At 35.7% G+C, this 18,025-nt stretch overlaps 1 protein-coding gene across 2 annotated transcripts; it reads left to right on the top strand.

The window, feature by feature from the left end:
- The first annotated feature begins 5,379 nt into the window (after positions 1-5,379).
- On the top strand, positions 5,380-16,876 carry LOC128216910 (uncharacterized). Of its 2 annotated transcripts, none has more exons than XM_052923615.1 (9): positions 5,380-5,432; positions 6,074-6,140; positions 12,544-12,678; positions 13,099-13,159; positions 14,002-14,159; positions 15,004-15,217; positions 15,407-15,499; positions 16,111-16,179; positions 16,298-16,876. In XM_052923615.1, exons 2-9 carry the CDS (start codon positions 6,115-6,117, stop codon positions 16,634-16,636), a joined length of 1,095 nt encoding a protein of 364 aa, XP_052779575.1. In that variant the 5' UTR covers positions 5,380-5,432; positions 6,074-6,114; the 3' UTR covers positions 16,637-16,876. The 2 variants fall into 2 exon arrangements, with proteins under 2 accessions (XP_052779575.1, XP_052779574.1); XM_052923614.1 differs by lacking the exon at positions 5,380-5,432 and adding an exon at positions 5,802-5,956.
- Positions 16,877-18,025: the final 1,149 nt, after the last annotated feature.

The following is an 18,025-nucleotide window of genomic DNA, read 5'->3' as shown; positions in this document are numbered from 1 at the left end:
CAATTATAATTATTATATATATGATTTTTTGTCATGCTCTTACATAAGTTATTGTTGAAGACCGTAAACGTTTATGAAAATTAACTACATACTCCAAAAAGCATCACATACAGAATCCAGGTTAACTATTTAAATAACTAATCAAGATGATACTATGTATAAAGAATGTATTCCCAAATGATATTATAAAAATTCCATTATTGTCCAATAGTAAATCGAAATGCTTGGTCTGAAGTTAACACTTTTGTGAAAACCACAGATATGACAAGTCATGAAATGCCACAAAAGTACACAATACTTAGGCCAGAGTTTTTATATTTTTAGATTTACGGGAGCACCGCACATAAATAGTGTAAACCCCAATTAAAAACATAATTCAATTTCGTAGCTTCACGCCTTGACATTAACTGTTTTAGCCATTGGACCTATCGGGCAAGTTTTTTCTAAAACTACTTGCCTTGACCAATTTCAAATAGCCATATAAGATACCAAGATAAAAAACATAGATCAAACAATAAGTATTGTAGATTCCGAGCATTAACATAATATAATATTTGGCAGTCAGGACAAGTAAACTTACACGTTACTAGTTCATCCCTGGTAGTCAACACTGGTCGACATTCATATGTCGAAGAGCATCTCTATAGCTAAAGTCAGAAGGATATTGTTCAGGATCAATTATTTTATCAGTTAGACCTTTCTTTTTTGAAACATATATATTAAACTTGTCAAGTTGATATTTATGTTTCAATAATTTCTTTGGTGAAGCACATAGTCAACAGATTAAGACCGTTTGTGCGTCCGTATGCCTGGGCTATCTTTTGAAGTGAAGAGGTATGCCGATCAGGGCTGGGACTTAAATTGGTAATATTTTCTATATGGAAATCACATTAAATGGTCAAGGTGCAATGTTTCAAACAGTTTTCAAAAACATCAACCTAAATCTTGATCTTAAGCCGCTTATTTAAGCTAAACATCAAGACAAAAGGAATCAATATTTAGGAAATTGTCTTCTCCTTCTTCCTTAAAATCATCATTCTTTCCTGCCTTTCCTCCCAAAAAAATCATATAATGTTAGTCCTCCTCATGATCGCCCAACCATGTAAAAGCTAGATCTAACTCTTTTAATTATATTCAAATTAAAGATTACGTTATAAAATATAACGAATATGTCTACAAGTCAAAATCAAACACAACATCTACCGCTTTTATGAAAAATGCATGCCTAAAATTGCATTTAACGTGCGGTAAGGTCATTAATTGGTCATAATGAAACTGCAGTCAACCTGTCACACATTGCTGGTCGGCAGAGATTAGCATAATCGGTGAATTGGTCAAATTGGGCCATTGTTTTCATAGTGTTAATACAGTGTTAACTTGCATGTACTAGGGTGAGTTAAAGGCCTTGATCAAGAAAAACAGAAGCTTACACCTCGTGGAAATTGCCCCATGGCAGTGTAAGCACAGTAAACGAATTCATCACAAATTTACAAATGACAAATGATTGAAAGTTTATTTGTGAAAAAATCATGATAAAAAAGTGTTTTGTAACCACAAAATCATTGACTATGCTGTATGGAAGGTTTACGAGAACTATCAGTATTTTTCTTATAATATCAAGTCGATGTCAGAAAATTGAATTTTCTGCGAGAGCGCTGGCTTGTCAGAAACAATTATCGCAGTTTTTTTCCAACTTTCTATTTGAATTAATGAAATGCCTTCAATGACAGTTATTTTAAATGTCATTTTGTTCCTAAATGTCAGCATATTAAAAATTACAGGTACAGTACAGGTATTTAGGCCATTCTGATTTTTTTCAAATGCTTTGCTGACTTTGTTTTATTTTCTTGTTTAAAATGTTTTTTATGATAAAATAAAGTTTGACAATACAAACAAGAGCTGTCACAGAGACCGCGCGCTCGACTATTCCGCCGCTTTTAAGATAAGAATTGCAGATTTAGTGAAACATGCATGGATCACTGTGAAATAAGATTAAATGCAAAACCTTATCCAGAATTTCTAAGTCAAATAATAAAGGGGCAAAATTTGTATTATATGCAAGATAGAGGTATCATACTTGATTGTTTAAAGTTTCAATGCAATACATCAAGTTATTGCAGAGTTATTGACTTACATGTGCTTACATGCAAAACCTTAACCATAATTGCTAAGTCGAATAATAAAGGGGCAAAATTTATATTATATGAAAGATAGAGTTATCTTACTTGATTAAGTAAGAAGGATAAATGGTTGGGAGCACATGCATCAAGTTTCAATGCAATACATGAGGTATTTGCAGAGATATTGACTGAAGTGTGGTTACATGCAAAACCTTAACCAGAATTTCAATGTCGAATAATTAAGGGCCATCATTTGCAAAACACAATAATCTAACTTGGTTTTTAAGTAGGTTGGATGGTTGAATATCGTTGAATTAAGTCTCAATGCAATACATCAAGTAGTTGCTGAGATATAAACCTATGTGTGCTTACATACAAAACCTTAGCCAGAATTTCTATGTTGATAAATAAAGGGCAATTATTTGCCTTATATGCAAAATATGGTTATATAAATGATAGAGTTATCAAACCTTATTTATTAAGTATGTTGGATAGTTAGGAACACATGTCTAAAGTTTCAATGCAATACATGTTGTATTTGCTGAGATATTGACTTAAAAGTGGTTACACGCAAAACCTTAACCAGAATTTCTAAGTCGAAATATTAAGGGGCATAATTTGCATTATATTTAAATTAGTGTTATCTATCTTGATTAAGTAAGTAGGCTGGACAGTTGGGAATACGTATCTTAAGTTTTAATGCAATACATGATGCATTTGCTGAGATAATGACTTGAAGGTGCTTACATGCAAAACCTTAACCAAGGTGTGACGCCGACGCCGACGCCGACGCCGACGCCTGGTTGAGTAGTATAGTTCTCCTTATTCTTTGAATAGTCGAGCTTAAAAGGAGATTAAAAAGTATTTTCTATTATAAATATTCCTTAATTTTTTATGAATACTCCATCTAGTAAATGCAATCAATGTGATTGTGAATATAAATTGAGGCTTATTCATTGATCATGAATATATATTTTATGTACTGTTTTTAGCATATGATACACATTCATATTATTTTCTTTTACATTATTACTTAAGAATAAAGTGTCAGTTCCATCAGTAGATACCTGAAAGGTATAGCAATGAGGTAATATACGACAAAATATCATTTAAAGTGTTCCTAAAACACGCAATATGCACATTCCGTAAATTTTACCTCTCTGGACCCAAATCTACCTCTCTGGAGAAACAAATCTACCTCTCTGGAGAAACATATCTACCTCTCTGGAGAAACAAATCTAATTCTCTGGCACAGCCAGTGGTTCACAGGTCTGCCATAACAGAAGTTTCGTCGGTAAAAATGAAAATGTACCGGACATGTCGGCTGTCCGCTGGACATTCCCATTGACTGTACTAGACAGCCACAAAAACAGCTGTGACTTGAAATACAGTATTTGCTGAGTTTTCATATTTACCCAGAAAAAATCGCATTTGGGGCAGTTCTACATGCCTTACAACGAAAATAAAAACTTAAGGATTGTGAGACTGCTTCAGTTAGTGCTTTGTAATGGCCGTCACTGATGGGTGCATTTAAGTTACTTTATCCAGAGGTTCCATTAAGTTTTAAAAAGTGGAAGTCTGAACTTTCTGACTATGATTTAGGAAGTCTGGCTTACGTTCGGAGTTGGATTTTGGGACGTATGGAGACGAAATGTGTATATTATATACGTCCGTACACCCATAAATGTAACCCCTGTTCATATTCACCGTTGAACTGCATTTTTATACTTAAAATGTATCTTAACAGACATGAAATCAGGATTATCAATCAAAACTGGCCCCAGCCGAAATGGACGGTTCAAATGATATAGGTTAATGGACAAATTCAGACAAAATATAGGTGTCTGAATGGTTTGAACTATCAATTACGTAACAAGTTGATAAAACTATGAAACATGAAAAAAGAGAAAGGTTGACAGGAGACTATTTAAACTAGAAATTTGGCTTTTTACATGATTTTTAACAGACGAAATATGCTTTAACCCCGAATACAAATCAGAATGAATGAATGGCCCAAATTAAACAAAACAATTTGTATGTGAAGGCTTTGCCATGTAAAAATCTTAAAACAATCCATCCACATACAATTATTTTCACTACCTGAACACAAACAATGGCAGTGGATCCTATCTCTAAGCACATTAGCTTTATGGATAACTCATGGCAATCAGAAGTTCATATGGCTATGCTTTTTAAAAGTATTTACTATGTACTGTAGTTTAAGCTGTATCCAAGTAAGCCACAATAAATCGTCATTAATAGGGAACATTTGGACATTCTTTTGTTCCCTTAAAGCCAGATTATTGAGATACACCAATAACTTTGTTTAAACTCACCAAGAAAAGATCAAACAACACTTTTTTTGCAAATTTGGCCCTTTTAATCAGTAACTATTCGGCACTAAATAGCCTGGTCAATTCGGCACACATATATATTCGGCACTTAGTCGACTCGGCACCAGGCGCGTAGCCAGTCATACTCCAATATTCCAGGAGTACTTCGACTGTGAAAAATGAAAACTTTAAATGGCCAAAAAATGATGATAAACTTGAAGCTTACGTGGGGGGGAGGTACATGCAAAGTGTGACAGATATCCAAATCGTCATTTACATTTAAACCTCCCCCCCCAACGATCTGATCCATAGGTGAACGTTTCATAGCTTGGAAACTAAAGTATGACCCTTCAGTCCTTTGGTATTGCTTAAAAAATATTTTAGGTTTAAATGACTAAATGTTTTCTTTAGAACAATATCCGAATAAACCCATTAAAATCATGTATTGTTCGGAAATTGGCGTATTTTCCTAGCTGTGCTCCGAATTGGCACCCCTTAAGGCCAAATCATTACCCCGACCCTAGTGACGTCTGCAGCCGACTCTTTGTTGTGTCGTTCTTGTCATCATATCATAAGTATGTCACCTTCTTTGGAAACAAACAACGGAATTTCTTTTGTAATTTATAATTAGATATTTATCTACTTGTTATAAAACTTAGTGCCATAAACTTAGGTCCTAATGTTTTGGTGTTGTATTGCACAGTCAAACCTGGTTCAGGCCACCTGCTTTTAAAGGTCATCTGCCTTATCGGGTCACTCCATGTAAATTCCCCGAAGCTAAAATAAAAAACACATCAACATTATATGTATGTATTACATGTATGCATATAGTTTGTTTCGTTAACAATTGTATTGAAGTGGATGTATATATAGCTATGTCATAGAACTACAGATTGGAACAGTTTTCTTAATTGGATGTTTTGCCATGTTATTTGTTCATTTGGATGCATTAGATTAACAATGGGACCAAACTGAATAGGTCTGGTTGGTCATTTTCTTGCTATAGTCCACACATACGTTTTTGTATTTATTTAATGTGAATTAAATTAAGAGAACGTCAATGTGTCGTATGTACTTAAGAACTAAGTGTGTCTCACTGGGATAGTGCAATAATTACCTTTTAAGTGTTGAGATAACAGTTTATTGTATAGTATAGATAAAAGTAATTTGTTTATCTTTGCTAGTACAAGTATGTGAAAATAATGATAAAGTTGGTATATAATCAGTTAATATGTCTGCCGTTGTAACTTGTGTAAATAGATACATGGACATTTAATTATGTCTATATCTTATAGTTATAAGCCATATATCGATCGATGCCGATTAGACGCATGACCTCAATTCAAAGACGTTCATTTTCCAACATGAACTTTATAACTAGTCTAGTATTGACTTGACAAGTTATCATGGGATACGTTGATAACGATAGTTTAAGAAATCGAAACAACATGGGAAAACCCACATCAGTTTTGTAATTGTAATGGAAACATAATAGTATTCGAGGTAGACTGCATGCTTTATGATATCCTTCTAATAATCTATTTCATAAAGTTTACTTAAATGAATCGGTTTAATCCAGGAAGTAAGATTGTGTATTTCCATGGATATTTCTATCTACAGGAACGACCGGAAGGAAGATTACGTGTAAAACAATCTTGGATATGGCTCATGTGACTGATGGGTTGAGGTATAGTTATACATGTATATATTATCATGATCATAATATGGTGGAATTGCAAAAAAATGAGAAATTTCGCCAGTGCTATGAAACATATCCTTGAGCATCCGTTCCAGTAGCGCATCGAGCGGCATCTGATATCCTCGGCACTCCGGCGTATCATAACCTATATGATATCCTCGGCACCCCAGCGTATCATAACCTATATGATATCCTCAACACCCCAGCGTATCATAACCAATATGATATCCTCAGCAACCCAGCTAATTATAAGCTATATGATATCCTCGGCACCCCAGCGTATCATAACCTATATGATATCCTCAGCACCTCAGCGTATCATAACCTATATGATATCCTCGGCACACCAGCGTATCATAACCTATATGATATCCTCGGCACCTCAGCGTATCATAACCTATATGATATCCTCGGCACCTCAGCGTATCATAACCTATATGATATCCTCGGCACCTCAGCGTATCATAACCTATATGATATCCTCGGCATCTCAGCGTATCATAACCTATATGATATCCTCGGCACCCCAGCGTATCATAACCTATATGATATCCTCGGCACCTCAGCGTATCATAACCTATATGATACCCTGTGCAAAACAGCTGTAAAAATCTCGTACTCATGAAAGTCATGAATAATTAATAAGGTGAAATCCAGCCGGTTGATTGGTAGCATGAGGCCCACCTCATATAGGTTATGATACGCTGGGTGCCGAGGATGATCGAGCGGGGGCACAATGGTCCGTAGTGCCCTCCACCCTCTACCCATCCCAGTTTGTGAGATAATCTCAATAATGAAGGCTGTGTGTGTGATAGCCATGTTTCACATGCTCAATACAATGCAAATTAAAAATGTCATCAGCCCTGAAGCTTTTATACCTTAAATATCTATTATTTCTTGACTTGTTACTACTGTGCTAAAGCTAAAAAGTCATTTTGGTAGAAGTGTCAAGGAGGCCTGTGGAATTTTTGGAAAATTTGCTTTTCAAGTGAAGATATTTTTCATAGGAATGATACCCTCTTTTTAATGTAATTTAAAGCTTTTTACTTTAATAAGGTAGCAATAAAGAAATCAAGTGTCTGTTGGACACCAATTAGGTTTTTGTAATGCATTATTTGGCAAAAGAAGGTTGCACTTTTGTCTTAATGTTCTATCATTGTTTAGGAACGCAAGACGACACAGAACGATAGGTTAAGACATGCGGCACCTAACAATCCTTAATAACAATACCCAGGTTTTTAGCTCACCTGTCACGTAGTGACAAGGTGAGCTTTTGTGATCACTCTTCGTCCGTCGTCCGTCCGTCCGTCCGTCCGTCCGTCCGTCCGTCCGTCCGTTCACAATTGCTTGTGAACACAATAGAGGTCACAATTTTGACCTAATCTTTATGAAACTTGGTCAGACTGATCATCTCTATAAAATCTAGGTCAAGTTCGATATTGGGTCATCTGGGGTCAAAAACTAGGTCACTAGGTCAATTAGTAGAAAAACCTTGTGAACACAATAGAGGTCACAATTTTAGCCTAATCTCAATGCAACTTGGTCAGAATGGTCATCTCTATAAAATCTAGGTCAAGTTCGATATTGGGTCATCCGCGGTCAATAATTAGGTCACTAGGTCAATTAGTAGAAAAACCTTGTGAACACAATAGAGGTCACAATTTTAGCCTAATCTCAATGCAACTTGGTCAGAATGATCATCTCTATAAAATGTAGGTCAAGTTCGATATTGGGTCATCCGCGGTCAACAACTAGGTCACTAGGTCAATTAGTAGAAAAACCTTGTGAACAATTTAGAGGTCACAATTTTAGCCTAATCTCAATGCAAATTGGTCAGAATAATCGTCTCTATAAAATCTAGGTCAAGTTCGATATTGGGTCATCCGCAGTCAATAACTAGGTCACTAGGTCAATTATTAGAAAAACCTTGTGAACACAACAGAGGTCACAATTTTGACCTAATCTTTATGAAACTTGGTCAGACTGATCATCTCTATGAAATCTAGGTCAAGTTCGATATTGGGTCATCTGGGGTCAAAAACTAGGTCAGTAGGTCAATTAGTAGAAATACCTTGTGAACACATTAGAGGTCACAATTTTAGCCTAATCTCAATGCAACTTGGTCAGAATGATCATCTCTATAAAATCTAGGTCAAGTTCGATATTGGGTCATCCGCGGTCAACAACTAGGTCACTAGGTCAATTAGTAGAAAAACCTTGTGAACACAATAGAGGTCACACTTTTAGCCTAATCTCAATGCAAATTGGTCAGAATGATCATCGCTGTAAAATGTAGGTCAAGTTCGATATTGGGTCATTCACGGTCAATAACTATGTCACTAGGTCAATTAGTACAAAAACCTTGTGAACACAATAGAGGTCACAATTTTAGCCTAATCTCAATGCAACTTGGTCAGAATGATCATCTCTATAAAATCTAGGTCAAGTTCGATATTGGGTCATCCGCGGTCAATAACTAGGTCACTAGGTCAATTAGTACAAAAACCTTGTGAACACAATAGAGGTCACAATTTTAGGCTAATCTTAATGCAACTTGGTCAGAATGATCATCTCTATAAAATCTGGGTCAAGTTCGATATTGGGTCATACGCAGTCAATAACTAGGTCACTAGGTCAATTATTAGAAAAACCTTGTGAACAAAATAGAGGTCACAATTTTAGCCTTATCTTAATGAAACTTGGTCAGAATGATCATCTTAACATAAGCTAGGTCAAGTTCCATATTGGGTCAACCCAGGTCAAAAACTAGGTCACTAGGTCAATTAGTAGAAAAACCTTGTGAACACAATAGAGGTCACAATTTTAGCCTAATCTCAATGCAACTTGGTCAGAATGATCATCTCTATAAAATGTAGGTCAAGTTCGATATTGGGTCATCCGCGGTCAACAACTAGGTCACTAGGTCAATTAGTACAAAAACCTTGTGAACACAAAAGAGGTCACAATTTTAGCCTAATCTCAATGCAACTTGGTCAGAATAATCATCTCTATAAAATCTAGGTCAAGTTCGATATTGGGTCATCCGCAGTCAATAACTAGGTCACTAGGTCAATTATTAGAAAAACCTTGTGAACTCAACAGAGGTCACAATTTTGACCTAATCTTTATGAAACTTGGTCAGACTGATCATCTCTATGAAATCTAGGTCAAGTTCGATATTGGGTCATCTGGGGTCAAAAACTAGGTCAGTAGGTCAATTAGTAGAAATACCTTGTGAACATTAGAGGTCACAATTTTAGCCTAATCTCAATGCAACTTGGTCAGAATGATCATCTCTATAAAATCTAGGTCAAGTTCGATATTGGGTCATCCGCGGTCAACAACTAGGTCACTAGGTCAATTAGTAGAAAAACCTTGTGAACACAATAGAGGTCACAATTTTAGCCTAATCTCAATGCAAATTGGTCAGAATGATCATCGCTGTAAAATGTAGGTCAAGTTCGATATTGGGTCATTCACGGTCAATAACTAGGTCACTAGGTCAATTAGTACAAAAACCTTGTGAACACAATAGAGGTCACAATTTTAGCGTAATCTCAATGCAACTTGGTCAGAATGATCATCTCTATAAAATCTAGGACAAGTTCGATATTGGGTCATCCGCGGTCAACAACTAGGTCACTAGGTCAATTAGTACAAAAACCTTGTGAACACAATAGAGGTCACAATTTTAGGCTAATCTTAATGCAACTTGGTCAGAATGATCATCTCTATAAAATCTGGGTCAAGTTCGATATTGGGTCATACGCAGTCAATAACTAGGTCACTAGGTCAATTATTAGAAAAACCTTGTGAACAAAATAGAGGTCACAATTTTAGCCTTATCTTAATGAAACTTGGTCAGAATGATCATCTTAACATAAGCTAGGTCAAGTTCCATATTGGGTCAACCCAGGTCAAAAACTAGGTCACTAGGTCAATTAGTAGAAAAACCTTGTGAACACAATAGAGGTCACAATTTTAGCCTAATCTCAATGCAACTTGGTCAGAATGATCATCTCTATAAAATCTAGGTCAAGTTCGATATTGGGTCATCCGCGGTCAACAACTAGGTCACTAGGTCAATTAGTACAAAAACCTTGTAAACGCAATAGAGGTCACAATTTTAGCCTAATCTCAATGCAAGTTGGTCAGAATAATCATCTCTATAAAATCTAGGCCAAGTTCGATATTGGGTCATCCGCAGTCAATAACTAGGTCACTAGGTCAGTTATTAGAAAAACCTTGTGAACACAACAGAGGTCACAATTTTGACCTAATCTTTATGAAACTTGGTCAGACTGATCATCTCTTTGAAATCTAGGTCAAGTTCGATATTGGGTCATCTGGGGTCAAAAACTAGGTCAGTAGGTCAATTAGTAGAAATACCTTGTGAACACATTAGAGGTCACAATTTTAGCCTAATCTCAATGCAACTTGGTCAGAATGATCATCTCTATAAAATTTAGGTCAAGTTCGATATTGGGTCATCCGCGGTCAATAACTAGGTCACTAGGTCAATTAGTAGAAAAACCTTGTGAACACAATAGAGGTCACAATTTTAGCCTAATCTCAATGCAACTTGGTCAGAATGATCATCGCTATAAAATGTAGGTCAAGTTTGATATTGGGTCATTCACGGTCAATAACTAGGTCACTAGGTCAATTAGTACAAAAACCTTGTGAACACAAAAGAGGTCACAATTTTAGCCTAATCTCAATGCAACTTGGTCAGAATGATCATCTCTATAAAATCTAGGTCAAGTTCGATATTGGGTCATCTGCGGTCAATAACTAGGTCACTAGGTCAATTAGTACAAAAACCTTTTGAACACGATAGAGGTCACAATTTTAGGCTAATCTTAATGCAACTTGGTCAGAATGATCATCTCTATAAAATCTGGGTCAAGTTCGATATTGGGTCATACGCAGTCAATAACTAGGTCACTAGGTCAATTATTAGAAAAACCTTGTGAACAAAATAGAGGTCACAATTTTAGCCTTATCTTAATGAAACTTGGTCAGAATGATCATCTTAACATAAGCTAGGTCAAGTTCCATATTGGGTCAACCCAGGTCAAAAACTAGGTCACTAGGTCAATTAGTAGAAAAACCTTGTGAACACAATAGAGGTCACAATTTTAGGCTTAACTCAATTCAACTTGGTCAGAATGATCATCTCTAGAAAAATATAGGTCAAGTTCGATATTGGGTCATTCGCGGTCAATAACTAGGTCACTAGGTCAATTAGTATAAAAACCTTGTGAACACAATAGAGGTCACAACTTAAGCCTAATCTAAATGTAACTTGGTCAGAATGATCATCTCTATAAAATCTAGGTCAAGTTCGATATTGGGTCATTTACCGTCAATAACTAGGTCAATAGGTCAATTAGTAGAAAAACCTTGTGAACACAATAGAGGTCACAATTTTAGCCTAATGTTAATGCAACTTGGTCAGAATGATCATCTCTATAAAATCTGGGTCATGTTCGATATTGGGTCATCCGCAGTCAATAACTAGGTCACTAGGTCAGATATTAGAAAAACCTTATGAACACAATAGAGGTCACAATTTTAGCCTAATCTTAATGTAACTTGGTCAGAATGATCATTTCTATAAAATCTAGGTCAAGTTCGACATTGGTCCATCCGCGGTCAATAACTAGGTCACTAGGTCAATTAGTAAAAAAACCTTGTGAACACAATAGAGATCACAATTTAGCCTAATCTTAATGAAACTTGGACAGAATGATCATCTTAACATATGCTAGGTCAGGTTCGATATTGGGTCAACCCGGGTCAAAAACTAGGTCACTAGGTCAATTAGTAGGGGCCATACTTTTCATTGGATCTTTATGATAATAGGTCAGAATGTTCACTTTATTTAGCAAAGCTACAGGTGAGCGATACAGGGCCATCATGGCCCTCTTGTTTATATATAGTATGAATGCACTGTGCTGTTTGTGGAGTTTTGTGCGGTTCTTCCATGTTTCTTGGTAGTGATTTTTTGTTTTTATGTTCCATGTCTTTGGCGTTTATCCAGTGTCATTAAACCGGGTTTATGTTTAAACTTTTTTGCTGCTGTGTTTGTTTCTGCAGCTTTTCGCATAAATATGTTTATAATGCAGCCATAATTCCGCAAATAGATAAATTTGAAACCTTATAAAAATATGCACAAAGTAAACACACGCACAAAAAAATGTCATCATTTTTTAGAAAAAAACACATCCGAGACCTATGTCACACCTTATTGCCTGCACTTTACTCGATTTGTACATCATATTTCGGAAATATGTCAATAAACGAAATGTAATTTCATTCCAGCCCGAGAAGTACAACCTTATATTCCTAACCATTTCAGTTTTTAAAATGCTTTTGCTGCTTTCAGTTCGAGTGAAAACGAGGATCGGATGGCCCTTGTTAAAAGATCGATATTACCAGTGAAAAGAGAGGGATGTTTTCCTTTCAGTAGCATCTTCCACGTGTTCCCTAGTTGTTTCCGATCCATTCAATGTGCGTTCAGGTAAATACATGACTGTATCATATATATATAAAGACGTTTAGTGTTTCATGGTTTGATTTTGCAACAAGATATTTCAATGATTTGTTAAGCCAGATGATGCTTAGAAAAAAATATTTGGACGTCTACTAATATGATTAAACACAAACATCTGCAAATAATAGATGTGTTAAGGAATTTAGGTCAGCATATTTGTGTTTGCCTTCTTAGAGAAGTAAAATGATTCCCTCGACTTCGTATTATTTAAGATGTTTGAAGTAATTTGTAAGTCGTGGCTGCAAGATAAAAAAACATATTCACACATAACATCTTTATGCCACTATATCATTGCGATCAGTCTTGTTTTGGTTGTTTTATTGCAAGCACTTTGCGCTTAAGAAGTGGAGTGGAGTAGTATCATTCCAGTATTTCTATATGACTCAGATGGATTGGAACACTAGGACTAGATCAGAGGGACATATGTGGAAGATGCATTGACTTACAAGTAGGTACTTTTTGAAGACTATGCGAGCGAGACTTAAACGTACACAGGTACCAAAGACGATGTTTAAAAGTGTGTGCAGTGCTATACAATTTCTAGGAACTGAGTATTTAAACAAGAAATTCACATTACGTGTTTACTTTTATAACATATTATTTGGCTTAATGAACGTTTGTTTCAAAAATGCAAAAGGCACCTTTCTGCCATGTTTTTGTTTCTAAGAGTGAAGATGAAGGTCTGCCCGCATCCAATTATCTGCAATATGGGTCCAACCGCAGCGACGAAATTACGACTTAAAGCGGTGTTTTAATGCCATAAATGATATCAGAAACTGATGGACAGAAACAAGTGGATACAATTATGACTTACGTCTAGATATTATCAGAAGTGAAGACACCAAACGAGATACACGGAGTTTCCTGTGTGATACCCTAGCCTTTTTTTAAGAAATACTTGATTCCTGCATAAGGTCTATGTAAATCACCCATACACGGAAAACATTTTTTCCTGGGTTGAATCAGTACTCAAAATTTCCTAGTACAACCCCTTTAATGTCAATTTCAGTCAATAGGGCTATTGTTACCAATTGTTAACTTGCATTGCATTTTGATATGATGCGGTCTGGAGAATTTAGAACGTGAAATTTGTACCCACTGCAACTAAACAGTATTATTGTATAATGTTATAGCGTTTAACAATTTGTCAGACTATCGAGTTTCTATATAAGATCTAGTTAGATCATGTTCTGTGAAACACCCTGTAGTATTTCGTTCATGTGACTACCTTAAAATAGAATAAGTAACATAAAAAGAGAGAATTCTTTTAATTTTGTGTTTCATCGACAGGATCGTCTAGAAGAAGGACATCCACGAGAAAATCATGACCAACTTCAGATTTTGCAGGAAAGATATGACCAACTTGATGAGACAACGGAGAGACAGTTGGTATCGCTACAATCAAAATACGATAGCTTGTATGAACACTACATTGCTTTACAGAAACAGTAAGTATATAATTATTATTATGGCACACGTATTTTAGTTTATTGAAATATTATAATTCGTGAAGAATCTAGATAGCCATATCAATTGTTTGAATAGGAGAGGTAATATACAATTACCTTGGACTAGGCACCAGATGATATAATTGCAAAATAAACAGAACATGTCAAAAACTTGCATAAAAGATAAATCGTTGTGTACAACTCATTATATATTACAAACTGGTGTACCACGTCGCTTTCGACACATTTAGCCCTCGCGGTTGTTGCGTATTTTTCAAATTCAAATTTAGTTGGTAAATATACCCAGTTAGTTTAAATTTGCACTTATAACGTCGATACAGTCATTGAATTTCACCACGTTTCTTTAACATACTAAAGAAATCTACACAAAACATGGCTATCAAAAAAGCCGGACAGTGCAAAGAGCCCGACAGATTAATATCGGCAATGATAACACCGCTTAAAATGAGTATTGGCCAAATCGTTTATGACAAGTTAGTGTGTGAGAAGATCACGTGACCTGCAAGGTGTTTGACAACATTCTTGTCGCGAATATGCTTTTAATCATGTAAATGTTTTATAGCCAGATTCTTACAATTTTAAGATTGTTGTGCGTAAATACATATTTTTCCGAATTCGGGACCATATGTCCCTTTAAATGGATTTTGACAACAAATGAATTTTAAAAATAAGCTCATAGCTTGTACTATTATTATAATACACCCAAACGTAAAACATTACTAACATGGACTATTAAATAGCATATATGTGCTTACACAGAAGTATCGTGGCCTTTGATGAACAGCTGTAGATTGAAATGAAACGTTTTATGATCATTCCATAGTTCTGACTACCTGACGAGCAAAATGGCCGAAGTGTCCGCCAACAGTGGAGATCTAGAATGCTTGAATGATCCCTTTGCCAACACAAAACTGGCTAATGAATTTGACAACAACATTAGAAACAACCTTTGGATAGATCTATGTGAGAATATCGTGGATGAAAAGGGTGATCACTCTGAAGTAGAAGTGCTCAGAAAACTTTCAAACATGATGCAGGTAAACCAGTCGTGTGTTTTTTAAATACGAAAGAATGTCCGAATTTCAATTTATACATAGCTTTTGTTTTGCAAAATACAAGCTTGCTTTGTTTAATTATGAAATTTAACATCAGTATCAATTTTGTATTATTGAAACACATATTTTGAGATATAAACACGGACATATTTGAAAATCTCATTTCTTCAGAGTATTCATGGGATGTGTTATGACAAGGCCGATAACCATATTAGAGAGTTCCTCTTCCTTGACCCTGGTGATGATCTTCCCTTTTTGAAGAATGTACGTATAAGTTTTACGTACCTCGCAACTTTGGCTGTAACGGATCTGTTTGGGTTGTTTGAAGTGCATTTATTTTTCATCTTTATTTGAAAAGTTAATACACAATAATCTTACAAGGTTAGTAGTTATAATAACTTAAACAAAGTTATCGGAACAGGTGTTGTGTACTCTGGAGGCATGCCACTAATCAAATACCTCCTTTGTATTACCACTGTGAACAGTGTCGCATTTTCTTTCATTCGGAGCTCCTCGGCCATTTTTATCGAAAACAACCTCGGATGTATGCCGGTACATCAGTTGAAGTAGTTCGTAAATGTTTGAATTATATCATTAATCAATTGTAGTGTTTTTGAGATGTATTTATTGATCTTAGTTTGAATTGATTGCCAGTGCAGTGTATTATTGCAAACATAATTAAGAGTCCTAAGAGTTAAGTCATAAAGTTTAAATTCTAAATAAAATACCTACGTGATCTACTTGCAGCGGACTTAAACGGACCAATGTTTGCGTATGTAAACTGTCCAAATACATCCGAGGTTGTTTTCGAGAAAAAAAGGCCGAGGAGCTCCGAATGCGTTTTCTTATTCAAATGGTTTATTTTTGCTTCGTAGAACCTTGGCGTTTATTCGACAAGGAAGAACATTGCACATAATGAGACAGTTACAAACAAAATCAAACTGGTACGTGTACTTTATCTTATTCTGAATGACATTATCATTGTGTAAACGTTATAGTTCATTCGGTATTCAACCTGTTATTCTGACCATTCCCGTATGCTTCAGCTTTTTGTATTAACAGGAAATAAGGTCCTCCCTTCAACAAACAGAAGATTATCAGGAGTTGGTCAGAGACACCTCATGCGAAGCTACCACGTCGTTACAGGAATTCGTCGAGAAGTTCGCCTTATATTGTTGGCTCATGACAGTGGCAACCCCTCGAATGGTGCTGAGATTTGATGCTGTGGGCAGACCCTATGATGACATCAAAGACCGTTATGTAGAGTATGCTACCCAAGATGAAGTTGAAGATGAGGTTCAGCCTGTTGGAACAGTGAAATGCGTTGCATGGCCATCAGTTGAATTGCAGGATTTTGCCAATATTTGGAAGAAAGGGGAAGTGGTTGTGACGAAATCTTAATCTTTTAAATTATTTAAGAATAACTGAAGGTGACGATTATGTTATTGTTTTATTTGACACATATTGGGGAAACCGTGGAAAATGTATTGGTTGATGATAACATTTTATCATCATCACTCCGGCTTGGGCAGAACTATTTATTTAACAATTTGTGAATTTACAGTTCAAACACATCTTTAGCTGATTTTGTGTGTGCGTAAAAAAATGCTAAAGACATTTTGATTAAAACAATTAATTACATACCTTACCTTATTACAAAAGCCTACTTCCCTTCTTCAGTCATAGATTTTCCAGGACTATGCTCTGTAAAATCTAAGGACACCTGGTTTGTTATCAAATAGTTTTACAATTAATGCAGTTTGCATTTTGATTTTGATGAATTATCAAGCCTTTTCACTAAATATTGATTTAGCCATTCGGATGTTATTCATTAACAGTAGATTAATAGGATAATAATATAAGAAATTTGCGATATTCCTGAATGTTTGTTTTTAGGTTTGTCTGAATGGCCTAATTACAAGTCAAAATATGAATTAACATTGCTTCTTAAAACCGTATCATGTGCAAAACCGAAATCAGTCATTAGTCGCTAATGACAAAATACGTATATTGGACTTCCCTGGAGTCGCCTCCCTGTCAAGGACCACAACAGGGAAAAGTATCACTATTTTCGACTGTATTTTACTCTGTTATCCTATAAACGTCCCAGCAAATTAAATTTATGATTTTATGAGGACATTGACAATAAAGCACTAGTATCTGTGTTAAACAGTCAGTCGTCAAAGTCAAAAAGACTAATGCATTTAGTCAGTCAATTTGTATTGGCATGCGTGCGCAAAAATATGCTGTTTAAGGCTGTCCATATTACATCTAAACACAATTTTATCGCTGATTTTATTTCCGTTAACAGTGGGACAGACTCTTCCACAGCGTGCCGCTGTCAACCTTTCCGGAAGTAATCCCAGATGCTTTTCGGAAAATGATCTCCGGAATGAAGTTAAACGACTAATTAAATCATCCTTGTCAGAAAATACTTTATCATCTTACGCTGTAGGTGTAAGGCGGTTCGAAACATTTAGAACTAAGCATGAACTATCTCAAGCCTGGCCTCCAACAGTTGAGGAAATTATTTTGTTCCTATCGTCACTGTCCTTGGAAGGGGTGTCGCATAACACCGCCAGACAATATAAGTGCGCCATAGGATGCCAATGTAAGCTGTTAGGTCATGATGACATAACAGATAACTATATTGTGAACAAAGTATTAATAGGTATTCAGAGATCAAAGCCGTCAATAAAAACAAGATTACCAATTACCGTCAATCTGCTTACGGACATTGTTCGGAACTTACCATCAGTCTGCCATAATGCTTATGAGAGCTGTTTGTTT

The sequence above is a fragment of the Mya arenaria genome, chromosome 14 (assembly GCF_026914265.1).
Source record: "Mya arenaria isolate MELC-2E11 chromosome 14, ASM2691426v1".
In the NCBI taxonomy this organism is placed as follows: Eukaryota; Metazoa; Mollusca; class Bivalvia; order Myida; family Myidae; genus Mya; species Mya arenaria.
Note: the sequence above shows the minus strand (reverse complement) of the source record. Positions and strands in the feature narration are given on the sequence as shown.